At 38.1% G+C, this 15,238-nt stretch overlaps 1 protein-coding gene across 8 annotated transcripts in view; it reads left to right on the top strand.

The window, feature by feature from the left end:
- Positions 1-15,238, top strand: part of TMTC2 (transmembrane O-mannosyltransferase targeting cadherins 2) — an 859,721-nt gene that overhangs the window by 340,613 nt on the left and 503,870 nt on the right. For 5 of the 8 annotated variants that reach the window (XR_013830420.1, XR_013830421.1, XR_013830422.1 and 2 more), the window contains exon 12: positions 4,374-4,437. Coding sequence is in view for 5 of the 8 variants with exons in the window: in XM_079936321.1 (XP_079792447.1) it covers positions 4,374-4,437 (64 nt within the window). In the remaining 3 variants the exon portion in view is untranslated. Of the gene's footprint in view, positions 1-4,373; positions 6,628-15,238 lie in introns of those variants that run through there. The other 3 variants (XM_079936318.1, XM_079936320.1, XM_079936319.1) reach the window with 1 other exon arrangement.

Below are 15,238 nucleotides of genomic sequence, written 5' to 3'. Positions count from 1 at the left end.
ATCTGGCTTTTCTACCTCCTTACCTTTTGTGGCCCTGAGAGGCCACAGATAATATGCAGAGGGAGAGGGCCTTACATATGTGATGGACAGGAGTTAATAAGAAAGGAGCCACTGTATCAGTCTCTAGTTGATGTCTATTGTTGGCATGGTGATTTAATCTTTATTCTTTAGATAAGGGACATAATGTTGACTCAGGGTGACATGTTAGATGAGGGTAGTCACCCATCTGGACCCAGTGTAGTTTCCTGGTAAGAGTAATTTTTCTTACCATCTCATTCCTGGCTTTTGTAAAGTATATTGTGGCCAGAACACAAGGTTGTCTACATACGGCCTGGGAGATCTCTTGGCAGAGCCAACTACTTTGCCCTTTACTCACCTTCTGAGTCTTCTACTTGGACACGCGGGAAACTTACGGTCCCCTTCTCTGTCTAATTGTGACCACCGCCCCCTCAAAATAGGAGATTTGGGGGGTAATAAAGTTAAGTATCCAAATACTCTTCTTGCTTTTTCTCATTCCCTATTTCTTTGCCTTTCCCCTGAACTCCTACTCTTCCCCTCCTTTATGGGAGACGGTGAAGTACATGTGGCAAAATACTATAGTGCATTTCACTGTTCTTTTTTTTTTTTTTTTTTTTTTTTGCGGTACGCGGGCCTCTCACTGTTGTGGCCTCTCCCGTTGCGGAGCACAGGCTCTGGACGCGCAGGCTCAGCGGCCATGGCTCACGGGCCCAGCCTCTCCGCGGCATGTGGGATCTTCCCGGACCGGGGCACAAACCCACGTCCCCTGCATCGGCAGGCGGACTCTCAACCACTGCACCACCAGGGAAGCCCCTCACTGTTCGTTCTTAAAACTATCCTCTGCTCAGCTGGGTCTGGTGAAGTTCACTTCTATCAGTTTGGGAGTTAGAATTGGAAGGATGTAAAACCTGTCATTGCAAATATTCTCCATATTCTCCCCTTTTCTTTCTTTTTTTTTTTTTTTCATATTTTCCCCTTTTCAAATCTCATTCCTTACTTTAAATCATCGCTTTTAAGCATAATAATCAAGAAGCATGTTTTATTGCTTTCTTAGTATTTGATGTAAGAATTGTTGTGGTCATCTGCCACAGAGCAATGTACCACATGTCATTCTGATACATCCGGCGCTCACAAAGATAGCAGCATGATCCTGTGATTCAGATATTTTATTTTAGAGCCCTTGATTCTGAGCTCAACCACTTACCAGCTGCGTTGCCTTGGGGGACTGTCAGCTTCTCTAAGCCTCATTTTAACCATCTTTGAAATGTGGTTAATAATAGCAATAATAGCAATAGATTCATAATATTGTTGAAACTGGAAAATAGAGTAATCAATCCATGGAATTTTGTAAGTGATACACAGAGAATTTACTATCTCAGAAAAGAAATAGTGAACAAAGAAAAGAAATACGGGCATTCAGGAAAAGTATATTTTATCAGCTTCTTTAAATAGTTTGATCCCAATAGTCTTTGGAACCTGAGTCCTGTAATCAATCTCTAACAATCCAGTGGTTGAGGTTCTAGGGTGTTTACTAGAATCCCCTAAGCAACTGGCAGGATATTGCTAATTTCCTCAGTTTTCAAATGCTGACTAATGGCTCAATCATTTTTGCATTAAGATTTATTAAGTACTCCCAGGATGCTTCTTGCAGAGGGGGGAGTATGCAATACAGCTTACGCCATAAAGTAGACATTGGACAGCTCCTCATGAGTTTTCTCTGTAGAGAGTAAAACAAGGATATACAGGAAGATTCAGTGGGTAGAACTGACATACTCTTTTCCCTACAGTTTTCCATGTGTTGCCATAAGTGCCTAGTAGTCAGTAAAATCCGTTTAATATTAGAAAAAAAGTCCTAGAGTCAAAATTAATTTTCACAGTTATATGACAAATATAATAAATTCTATTTGTATTTTCTTATTTCATTAGAATATCATCAATTCTACTTTTAGCTTAAGAAACTAAGTCTTCTAAACTAGATACTTCCTTTGGGAATTAAAAAGACTGAAGACAGTGAAGGCTTGAAAAACTAATAACCTTTTTAGGGGGAAAAAGCCTTTTTTCAATTGCATTGATTATTATTTTAAAGGCATTTTACCTAGTGAATTCCTGAGTTTCTTTTTTGATCCTTATCTACCTCCTGAATCTGAATGTCCATAAAGATGAATATTAATAGTCACCATATTTTCTATGTTAAACATTTATTGGTTGATCTTGCTTCAAAGTAACTTACTTCTTTGTAGAATTAAGTTACTCTAATTTCCTACTCCATGCCTTTTATTTTCCTCTGGAGAAAACCTTTCCAGGGCACGACCTAATGAATTCTGGTTCAAATTTCCAAATGAATCTGAACCAAAGTGATTCTATAGTTTGGTTTAGGGAACCTTCATTAAATACCCTAGCGAGAGAATTTTTACTGTTTCATACCAGACTGAAGTACTTTTCTTGACATATTGAAATTGAACTTCAACATTTATGAGAATATAAATTGCAACAGCACTTTGTAACATGTTGTAAGTCCAGTAGAGTCTTAAGTCAAGGACTTTTACTTTCTCTATAACCCCATTAAAAATAGCAGTGTTTCTAATTATTTTTCCTTTAAAAATTAGAAAAATATGTCCTGCTCTCCAGAGAAATGTTATCTTCACTTATTCCTGTAGTTTATATGGTTGCATGCCATATGTCTTTATAGTTTTTATGTGGCTTGACCAAAGTGCAAATTCAATTTTATAGGTATGGCTAGTTTGCCTTCTCTTTTAAAGAGAGAAGTAGTTTTCTAATTGAGAAAGTTAATTTTTGTTTCTTTATTCCTGACCTCTTTGCAATCGTCTTGTCTCAAAAGGTTCTTCACATCACAGTTTCAAGAGAAGTCTCCATTTTAACTGCAGGACCACACGGCTTTAACTACTATTGTTCACACTATAGTTATCTGAAGTTGAATTTGTTCTTTTTCTATAGCATTTCTTTTCTACACAGATATGGTCACCAGACTACAGTGTAACCTGCAAGAACTTCTAGCTTTTATTATCTACCATCTTGGAAGGTTTTCAGAAAGCAGCATGGCATGATCAAAAAGCATAATGTTTTGGGGCTTCCCTGGTGGCGCAGTGGTTGAGAGTCCGCCTGCCGATGCAGGGGACGCGGGTTCGTGCCCCGGTGTGGGAAGATCCCACATGGCGCGGAGCGGCTGGGCCCGTGAGCCATGGCCGCTGAGCCTGCACGTCCGGAGCCTGTGCTCCGCAACGGGAGAGGCCACAACAGTGAGAGGCCCGCGTACCGCAAAAAAAAAAAAAAAAGTAAAAAGCATAATGTTTTGATGGCTAATTGGCTGGGCTTCTTCGGGACTCGAGAGATTTGATTTCTTCTGTTAACCAATTGGCTGAACCAAGGAGTTTGCTGTGAATTGCAAGAATAGACAGTGCACAAACTTATCTATAAAGTTTAGTCTGCATCTTATTTGTATAAGTCACCTGTGCCACTCATGGTATTTGGTAGTAATTAAGAAAAACGGACTGTAGCTATTTGAAGGCTGTGGGAACTACAGAATTCACTATAGACTGGAAGACATAGCTTGAACTGGCGGGAAATAAAGTAGCCCCAGAGTCTTCCTGCAAAGAAGCAGGACATCCAATAGCAGTTCTTTACAGGAAGACTCTGACCAGGAGTTGCCTCCTGGTTGCCTCCACCACTGTCACTGTGAGCAAATTCTAGCCATCCTCTCATCTTTCTGTCATTTGCTCAGGAATCAAAGTCCTAAGCAAGAACATCCCGTTAGCTGAGGCTACATCATATGCCCACCCTGGTGACGAGAGAGCAAAGAGAGGGAGAGGCTGGCCTTTTTTTTTTTTTTTTCTGGATAAACAACACACAATGGAAAGTTCCCCTCCTGGACTGTAAAGAAAGTAGCTTTCTAGATAGATTTTTTTTTCTAAAACCTGAAAATGTTTACTATTTTCATAAAATAAAAGCAACTAAATAGTAATCTTGACAGTTTATTTTTAAGAGTTAAGACTTTTCTAGGACATCATACTGAAGCAGGAGAACCCCAACCCTGTGACATACTATCTACATTAGCTTGGAAAAGGAAACTAACATTGCGAATTCCTAATGTGTACATTTAAAATAATGCCTACTGAGTAGGATTAGGTTGAGATATTTACAGTGCCTTAAAGATCATGACAAGTACATTGTGTGCCTTCAATTTTTACTGATCTTTTTCTGCTTAGTCACCTTATTATTTGATTGGCATGATTGTAATCTTTAAAAAGTTAGTATTATTTTGCTACATAATGATTCTGTTCACCTCTCTGAAATTTTAAAATAAACGATTTTGGTTTTGTTTTTGTTTTCTTTAACAGGCAGGCTAGCCTCAATGAAGCCGCCGAGAAGTACTATGATCTGGCCGCCAAGCTGAGGCCTAATGTAAGTACCTTCCTAATGAGAAGTATTATTCAAAGGGATGGACTCACAGCATGTGAGAGTTTTAGACATAGAAGCCTTGTGATACTGGTGTTTTTCTCTCTGATCTCTTATTTTGTGTTAATGGCTGATTCAACCATAAAATATGCCCGTCTCAAGCTTCTTTCTTTTTCCAGAGGTACAAATGCCTATTTACTACCGTGTGTGAAGCACCATACATTTTTATCATTTGAACACAGGTTTTAGCATTATTAGATATTTTGCATTTGGATGACTTTTAAAATGAGTTCTTTGAAAGTACTTTTGCTGTGGTGTTACATGCCTTTGGACTTCCTAACAACTCAGTGGTTCTTATGTGTTGTCAGACCTCAAGCTGTGTGCCTCTTCCCTATTCCACAGTACTCATTTCTAGTAACTGTGCTTTTCAACTTTATCAAGTATTTTTTATTAGACTTTTTCCCTGGGTAGTCACACTTCCATAAATCAGATCGTTGCTATTGAAATAGAGAACCATTTACGAGAGAATAAGAACTGGTTTTGTATCGGTCTTCTCAGCACTTTTTTATTCACAGTACATCATTGAATTCCAGGGCATTGCTTTTATTCTCATCCACACTGCTCTGCATCACTCTGCAGCACTAAAACCTCTACCCTGCTCTCTGGATCTACGCCGTCTATTGAGAAATGTAATTTTCAAACAGTAATGAAAGTGCACGTGTGATGGGACTACAAATAATGGAATCAGTCCCATTTCTTTACAGTAACTCATCTATTGGACAAAGGTCTATAGAGTACCTGCTTTGTGATAGGATACAGAGATTTCATACCCTAAAAGACCACACAATGTAGCAGACAAGACTGAACATAATCAACTAATTGAAATACAGTGTGGAACAAGGGGAGGATTAATGCTTCCTGAAAGCAACCCACCCAGGAAGTAGCTTTTTTGATCAAGAGACTCAACCACATGTAACCTTAGCCCTTGAATCTAAATGTCCCAGTTTCATTAATTATGAGGTACTTTAAGAATCGGTAAGCTGTTTGCAACAGAAGAAAATAATTTAATAGTTGTAAAAAGAATAATAAGCATAAAATTTATTAAACACTTGTTTAAACAAGTGAATTCTCTCATTTATTTCTCACAACAACCCACAGATACTTCTGTGATCCTCATTCTGCTGAAGTTCAGAGAAATGAATAACTCACCCAGTATCACAACTAATAAGTGGAATCACATTGTAACCCAGGCTGTTGTGTGTATAAGAGAAAGCTTTATGGAAAAAAATGCAGTTGTATCTTAGAAAATGCAAGCCAGAAGTCTAGAAAAACAAAATAATAATGGTCCTGTCATTTATTCATTAAATATTTACTGAGCATCTGTTAAGTGCCAGACACTATTCCAGGCACTGGATACACGCCAGTGAACAAAATTGACAAAAGAGTCTCTGCCCCTTGGGAGCATATAGTCTAGTGGTGAGGAGACAGAACAGAAGCAGATCAATAAAATATATAGTATGTCTGACAGCAGTAAGTGCTTTGGAGAAAAATGGAGCAGGAAAAGGAAATTAGAAGGTGCAGGGGGAGGTATGCAGGAGGCATAGCTTTGTAAATGCCTGAGTTGGGCATCTTGTGTAGCATTTCTAAGAAAAGGGTTGGACTTGAGACCTTAAACTTATAAGTTCACTGAAGACAGAAATCAGGATTTTTTGTCTGACTGACTGCCTTCCTTCCTTCCTTCCTTATCCTCCTTTCCTTTCCGTTCCTTTCCTTCCTTCCCTTCTTTGATTAATAGAATTGATTGATAGAATCAATAATAGAATGATTAATAGAATGATATAATGCTCTTACTATATATACTAAATGATGGTAAGTTCAACCTTTGTTCATTGAGTAGCAGTCCCTTGAGTGTCACTTTTATTTTTGTTAAGTGGTTGATCAGGTGGCCGTCTTCAGCACATTGTAATGGATTAGGGAGAAAAGGGCTCTCTGACCTGACCTCAAAAATGAAAAAGAAAATGAGGCACCACAAGATTTAAACCTGACTTACAAGAGTATTTATTTTAAAGACTGGCCAAATCATAAAATCAATATTTAATCTCCAACTCGAAACCACTTTTTCTGAAACCCCAAAAAGTTTCTTCATAAACACGCCGCAGATTGCTTTTGAAAAATGCATTTATTCAAGTGATATTTCTCTTATCTGGTAACAATAAATTAAGTATTTTATAGACTTGGATAAGATATGAAGTCTATATTTAACAATAAGAAAATGATGTTACAGTTGATGATCAACAGATGTGATCTTTCCCTAATCTGTTTTATGAATTGTGTTTGGTTTTCTGTACATAATTTGGTAAGTAAGATGCCACCAAGACAAGACTGATAAAATGTAAACCTTGACAATAACACAGGTTTGTATTCTGAAATGAAGAGACCTATGTAAACAATAGCCCCATGTCATGAATTATTAGCAGTTAGCATGTGATCTAAATTAAAACATCCATCTGACATTTATCTTGCTCAGAGCTGTTTATTCCCTTTGTCATAAAAACATTCTTTGTTATTTCTGTACTTACTAAATAAATTTAAGTTACCTGTTTATATGAGAACATGGCAAACAGACCTCAACTCTTATTGCCTGTTTAAGTAGTTTCACTATCTTTTCTATTTTTCTTGTCTACGTGGTAACCTAATCTTATTCTTGTTTTTCATAAAGCATTTTCTTCTGTTGTTTAGTTTCAACTACAGCAGTCTGTAGCTGTATGTCGGGGTCCTCTGTGGATTTTTAAGCAGTGCTCATGTCAGATCATGACTATGTGAAGTAAAATTTTTTATTGCAACCCTGTGTACTACCCACTTACTATATTAAGAAGATTGCTGATTATCTGTGAGATGAATTCCTCTCTTAGTAAAATACCTATTCCATTTCTTCAGTATGTCCCATGATGAATTGCTTTATATTTTTTTCTTCTACGAAAGTCTTATTTTTCCATACAACTTACTTGAAAATTATTAATTGACTTTTAGGGTTATTCATATTCAAAGAATTCCAGTGACCAAATGCTAAAATAAAGAAATCTAAATTAGCAGAGGCATATAACTTTATTTATTTTTTTAACATCTTTATTGGAGTATAATTGCTCCACAAGGGTGTGTTAGTTTCTGCTGTATAACAAAGTGAATCAGCTATATGCATACATATATTCCCATATCTCCTCCCTCTTGCATCTCCCTCCCACCCTCCCTATCCCACCCCTCTAGGGGGTCACAAAGCACCGAGGAGCTAATCTCCCTGTGCTATGTGGCTGCTTCCCACTAGCTATCTATTTTACATTTGGTAGTGTATACATGTCAGTGCTAATCTCTTACTTTGTCCCAGCTTACCCTTCCCCGTCCCCATGCCCTCAAGTCCATTCTCTACATCTGCGTCTTTATTCCTGTCCTGCCCCTAGGTTCATCAGAACCATTTTTTTTTCAGATTCCATAAATATGTGTTAGCATATGGTATTTGTTTTCCTCTTTCTGACTTACTTCAGTCTGTAAGACAGACTCTAGATCCATCCACCTCACTACAAATAACTCAATTTCATTTCTTTTTATGGCTGAGTAATATTCCATTGTATATATGTGCCACATCTTCTTTATCCATTCATCTGTCAGTGGACACCTAGGTTGCTTCCATGTCCTGGCTATTGTAAATAGAGCTGCAGTGAACATTGGGGTACATGACTCTTTTTGAATTATGGTTTTCTCAGGGTATATGCCCAGTGGTGGGATTGCTGGGTCGTATGGTAGTTCTATTTTTAGATTTTTAAGGAACCTCCATACTGTTCTCCGTAGTGGCTGTATCAATTTACATTCCCACCGACAGTGCAAGAGGGTTCCCTTTTCTCCACACCCTCTCCAGCATTTATTGTTTGTAGATTTTTTGATGATGGTAATTCTGACTGGTGTGAGGTGATACCTCATTGTAGTTTTGATTTACATTTCTCTGATGATTAGTGATGTTGAGCATCCTTTCATTTGTTTGTTGGCAGTCTGTGTATCTTCTTTGGAGAAATGTCTATTTAGATCTTCTGTCCATTTTTGGATTGGGTTGTTTGTTTTTTTGATATTAAGCTGCATGAGATGCTTGTATATTTTGGAGATTAATCCGTTGTCAGTTAGCAGGCACATATAACTTGAAATGTTAGACTCTGATATTGTTTCTTCATCAGGGATATTGAATACATCGTCATTTACTGAAGTGCACATTTAGAGAAATATATTTATTTAAGTGCACATTCAGAGAAACATTTTCGTAGTGGGAAAACTCTTTACCAAAATTGCCGTTTTAATTTTTTCCGCTTTCAGTTTTCCATTTTTATAAATAAAATTGATCTTTCTGTGGAGGTTACTTTAAAAAGACAACACTTTTCTCTGTCTTCTCTCCCATTTACGCACATCAAAAACTGCCGACTCTTGAGGACTAGAAGGAACATTAAAATGAAATGGTTTTGTTCCTCCTGTGGGAAGTGAGCCAAATTCTGCATTAATTTATAGGTTTTTAAATTTTCCGTAAAATGCGAAGAATGGGGAATTTGCATAGTACAAAGTCACCCGGTTCTACTTGGCTTTTAGTAAATGCCAAAGTTAGAAGAGGGTAATTCCTAATAATGAGGAATTATATTTCTTTATATTTTGTATTTTTCTGCATGTAATTGTTTTTGGTCTGAATTCATTCAACATTTTTATTGTTACTATTAAGTTCTAACATAGTGTAAAATTCTACGCCAAGTGCAGTAGGATCCAATTTGTGAAAAATTAACCCTGACCTTGATGCGGGGAGAAAGTGGGGGAGAGAACCAAGGATCCAGATGCTCATACTTCAAGGCAGTAAAAGATGCTGTATATTAAGTGCTCTGTGAGTGATAGAAGCTAGGTGCTGGAAAAGTGCACAGGAGAAAAAAACTACTTTCAGGACCTTCCTGGTGGCACAGTGGTTGAGAGTCCGCCTGCAGATGCAGGGGACACGGGTTCGTGCCCTGGTCCGGGAAGATCCCACATGGCGCGGAGCGGCTGGGCCCGTGAGCCATGGCCGCTGAGGCTGCGCATCCGGAGTCTGTGCTCCGCAACGGGAGAGGCCACAACAGTGAGAGGCCCCGCGTACCGCAAAAAAAAACAAAAAAAAAAACTTTCAGCGGGACTGATCCTAGAAGACATTGAGTCCCAGTTGACAAACTTAGAGAATCTTGAAATGACTGGATGTTTATAGGTGAAGTTTTTAGCGAAAGAAGAGAAAAGAGAGAATTCTGGCAGGTAGAGGCATATGCATGAACAAAGACATGAGCTCAGAAAGCATGAACTATACCCAAGGAACAGTAAGCAGATATGGTTAATATTGCCCATGGTGGGGGGCAGAGAGGAAGAGTGGGGGAAGATAGAACTGAAAAATAATATAAAACCAGATGAAGGGCATTGAATACCATACTGTGAATGAGGAGTTTGTATTCCAGGATTGTGTTCAGCAGGATGATGTAATGAAAGTGGTGATTTATCTGATGTGATGAAGAATGTGTGTTTCATTTGGGAAAGTAGAAATGACACATGCAGCTTTGAGAAAACCAAATAAAAAGTCATTGAAATAGTATAGGCAGGACTTCCCTGGTGGTGCAGTGGTTAAGAATCCGCCTGCCAATGCAGGGGACATAGGTTCGAGCCTTTGTCCGGGAAGATCCCACATGCCGTGGAGCAACTAAGCCCATGCACCACAGCTACTGAGCCTGCGCTCTAGAGCCCACGAGCCACAACTACTGAAGTCCACGCACCTAGAGCCTGTGCTCCGTAACAAGAGAAGCCACCACAGTGAGAAGTCCGCTCACTGCAACTAGAGAAAGCCCACACGCAGCAACAAAGACCCAATGCAGCCAAATATAAACAAATAAAATTTATTTAAAAAAAAAAAAACAACTTGCCTTCTCTCTTTAAAAAGAAAAAAAAAAATAGTATAGGCACAAGGCATAATATAGATCCAAAAATACAGAAACACAGTAGAATGGAAAAGAACATGCAGGGAGAGTAAGCATATTATTTGATAGGATATGAGTAGGAAAATTAATTGGCCCAATGAGTGTTCCAAAATTTTAAATTAGGTAACTTGGAAAAAAAGAAATCCCCTAAACAGAAATAGGACAGAAAAATGTGTTTATTTCTAGAAGAAAGTGTTAAGTTTGAACCGAGCAGATTCTAAGTGAGAAGGAAGATATTCTAATTTTCTATAGGACATTCCTATCAAGTGGCAGTTGGGGGAAAGGCCACCGTTAGGCATAGAGGTGCAGGAGTCATTTGCAGAAACTGCATAGTACCAAAGGAGGATAAGATCACCGAGGGAGGGAAAGTACAAAAGGAGAGAAGAGAGCCCATTTCACAGCCCTGAGCATCCCTGCATTGGGAATATAGGGTAAGGAAGGCATAAGACAACAATAGGATGTAGAAATCAACATTGGTGAGCAATTTCCACTGCTGCTAAACAGTAAAGAAAAACAAGGACTGAGAAAGTCCTTTGACTTCAAAGGATAAGATGAAGGGCTACCTTCGTGAGTTCAGTTTCATGCGAGTGATATGGGCGGAAGTTGTTAAGGTGTTAAGGACATGAGAATTGGGAGCAGAGCGTGTAAAGTGAATCTTCAAATAAGTGTGGAAGTAAGTGAAAGAGGGCAATACCAAAGAAATATTAAGTATGTGTTTATTAAATATTAAAAATAGGTGTTAGGGCTTCCCTGGTGGCGCAGTGGTTGGGAGTCTGCCTGCCGATGCAGGGGACGCGGGTTCGTGCCCCGGTCTGGGGGGGATCCCGCGTGCCGCGGAGCGGCTGGGCTCGTGGGCCATGGCCGCTGGGCCTGCGCGTCTGGAGCCTGTGTTCCGCGGCGGGAGAGGCCACAACAGTGAGAGGCCCGTGTAACGCAAAAAAAAAAAAAAAAAAAAAAAGTGTTAAAGGGTATGGGTATGTGTGTGTGTTTAAACACAAGATTTTAAATGTGTCCAAGTAGAGGGGAAAGCAGAGGAAATATAGAAGATCTTAAAGGATTATTTCCTCCCCAGGGACTGAAAAAGAAAAAGTAGACTATGAAGATATAAGGAGGAAAAACAAAATTAGAAATAGAGCATGCGTAGGTAGTAATTTACTAATGTCATCTTTATTTGGCTGTCCGTTGGTCCTGTGGCAAAAAGGACAGAATTTGAAGCCAAAGGCCTGTGGATAGAGCTGAACATGCCAGGCCAGGCAGTAGATAATATTTGCCATAGGTCTGTACCATCTATATATGATCAGTAAGTGCCAGGAGAAATTCTGGCCTTAAGCCCTTTGTCATCTTGTGATAATTCTCAGTAAAGTTCTGAAACCACTGGTCGATTGCTTCTAGTTTTGATTCAATTCTCTGACTTTTACACTGATTGTTGTATTCACCCTTTATATTTCTAGTATGTATAATATTTTATAAATGTTTTCCAGTGCACATTCATTACATATGAATTCAAGGGGAATGTGTTCCTGGGATTGGACTGTCCAATAGAAAATTACATCCATGCATTATACCTTTCCTAGGCACTTAGAACATAAATTATTTCAGAGTATTATTATAAAATCAAAGCTGATGTTATGCATTTGGGGCTCTTTGGCAATGATTATATGTCAGAGCAAATGAGAAATATGAGATTCAAAGAAATGAGCTTACTGTAAGAGAGTGCAGCTGTGTTATGAGCTAGTACATAGATTCTACAATATATTCCTTTCAACTTGGACTACCTTTTTTATGGTAAATATGGTTGTGAGATAGGGTAGGGAGAGATGGCTGTGCAGTAGAAATAACCACTAAGACTAGAATCTGGGGGAAAAGGGTAAGAATTAACTTCTGATGGAAGAATTACCTTCTGATAGAAGAGAGAGAAAATATTCTGAGTTATAGTTATTTTCTGATGGGGAAGATATTCCTCAACCCTAATTAGAACAAGAGACCATGAAATTCAGTTAAATAGGACAGATTCAGATTTGACCATATAGGGGATTTTGATGGGGGAAATTGCTGAGATTGCCATCTCACTGGGAAAAAAAAAAATAGGGTAAATAATAATTTGTCTGGGAAGCAGTTAAACCACATTTCTGCTTGTAAACGGAGGAAAAAACATATGGCCTTTTCCAAAACTTTCCACAGGCTTCTGTGATGTGGGAAAATTACATACCATGTGTCTCTTGACTTTCAGGCATTAATAATATATGGATCCCAGAATCACCAAATTGACTTTATGAATAAAATGCATTTTAATATTGTAAATATATTTCCCACTCTCACTAGTCATTTCAGTTTCAAATACCTCTATATATTTTACAGTCAAAAATAGAGTAAGTTGACAAACCCAGAATAAATAGGTTTCCATCAAGAGAGAAATTGCCATTAGTTTCCCTCTGTATTTTATCTGGTTTTATTAAAAGGGCCCAGAGATATCATTGAAACAAAAACTGTTGGTTATTCACACATACCCAATTAAGTCAACAAACCCTAATTCTACTTCAGTTCATAAACAGACTTAATCCTTTCGATGTTATGGACATTTATGCACACAGCCGTAGAAATCAAATATCTAATTCTTCATGTCTGATTTCAGCAAAATAGATGCTCACTTCCCTGAGAGCTTCAGTTATGCCAGGATCGATTTTAGCCCCAATTTTAGATATGAGAAGACACTCATATCTGTCTTCAAACTCCTTTCTACTGTAGATCTTCTTTCCAAATTATTTAGATGTTGCTTTTCTTCTAACAAGTTACAAAGTCGAGTTTTTGGTGCATTCATTTCTCTCTGCTTACGTTGTTGCTTTGTGTTATACTTCTATTTCGAAAATGTGAGATAAACCAGAAAAAATGTATTTCTGAAGTGATTACTGTTTTTGTTTATCATCTGTATAATTCTTCATGCTTAGAAGACAAAGATGGTTAGTATAATCCACTTGTTTACTAGCTGTTGATGTGGGCTAGTTGTTGCCTAGACTGGGATTAGATATTTGGACTCAACTAAGCTGAATTTACAGTTTTTCCATCCTTGGGGTATTGTTATTCATCACAATCCACATGCAATCATGTTTGAGCACTATTTTTTGAAAATGTATGTATGTGTTGTGTGTGTGTTTTAGATTCACAACCAGAAAAGGATGAGGGGGTGTGAGACGTGTGCAGGAACTTACATGGCTCTTGGCTATAAAGAAAATCAACCTGAGTACTTTAGGGTTGAGGAACATCAAAAACTTTGGGGAATTCCACTTAATTATGTTCTCTGATTCCAAACGTGTTTATTTTTACTCACATTTCTTTGTGAGGGTATCCTTTGCATCAATTTATAGCTATAATTGTTTGAACTGTGGGACCACACACTAAAATTACTTTTAGTCCCTTTTCTTCCAGAGAAACTAGATTCCTGTTTTGTTTTGTTTTGTTTTGTTTTGAACTCAGCTAATCTAACCACACTGGCCCATGTTCCTACCTGGGAATAGCAACTAGGGTGGACCAGTAGCTGCTACCATGAGAAGGATATGACCTTCCCTCACCCCCAGTCACCACATTCTTCATAATCCCCTTTGGTTATTTCCACAGCTGGCCTCTCTCATTTCTTTTTTTTTTTTTAATTTTTTTTTTATTGAAGTATAGTTGATTTACAATGTGTTAATTTCTGCCGTACAGCAAAGTGATTCAGTTCTACACATATAGACTTTTATTTTTATATTCTTTTCCATTGTAGTTTATCACAGGACGTTGAGTATAGTTTCCTGTGCTATACAGTAGGACCTTGTTGTTTATCCATTCTAAATATAATAGTTTGCATCTGCTAGTCTCAAACTCCCAATTCATCCCTCCCCCGACCCCATCTCCCCTTTGGCAGCCACAGGTCTGTTCTCTATGTCTGGGAGTCTGTTTCTGTTTTGTAGATAAGTTCATTTGTGTCATATTTTAGATTCCACATATGAGTGATATCGCATGATATTTGTCTTTCTCTTTCTGACTTACTTCACTTAGTAGGATAATCTCTAGGTCCATCCATATTGCTTCAAATGGCATTATTTCATTCTTTTTTATGGCTGAGTAGTATTCCATTGTATATAAAATTTCTCCCCCATTTCTATTTCAGACATTTATGTTTCTCATCCTTGATTGGTCTTATGGGGCCATGTTTTTTCTAAATATAACTGAAACATTAACAAAAAGCCGTGTTTGTGTATGATTCTTTATCCCCTCCCTCTTCTGAGTTTCCTGTAACATTCCACTCCTCTTTTTTCTATTTTCTTACCTTTCTTCTACTCTTAACTCTTTGTTATCTACCTGAACTCTCATTTACATCTACAGATAAAATTATATTTTACTTTACCCTAGAGACAAGTAAAAGTTGGGCAGATCCTGAAAAATTAGTAGATTGATAGAATAATTTCTTATTGAAAGTCCTGTGTCTTTGTTAAAGAGAAAAAAAATTATTCTAATGCTTTTGTAAAAAAAAAATATTTATTTATTTATTTTTTTGGCCACACCATGCGGCACGCAGAACTTCCCCACCCAAGGATCGAACCTGTGTCCCATGCAGTGGAAGCACAGAGTCTTAACCACTGGACCACCAGGGAAGTCCCCAATGCTTTTAAAAATAGTCATGAAGACTTTATTCAGGACTATTGTGATAAGTTTCATGACTATGGAAATAAGGGAGACAGATCAGGTTCAACCTGGCATACAGCAGAGACAGCAGGGGGTGGTCAGTGGATGGAAAATTACTAAGAAGAGGCCTCAAGGGT

This window comes from Stenella coeruleoalba (assembly GCF_951394435.1).
Source record: "Stenella coeruleoalba genome assembly, chromosome: 11".
NCBI classification, from domain to species: domain Eukaryota; kingdom Metazoa; phylum Chordata; class Mammalia; order Artiodactyla; family Delphinidae; genus Stenella; species Stenella coeruleoalba.
Note: the sequence above shows the minus strand (reverse complement) of the source record. Positions and strands in the feature narration are given on the sequence as shown.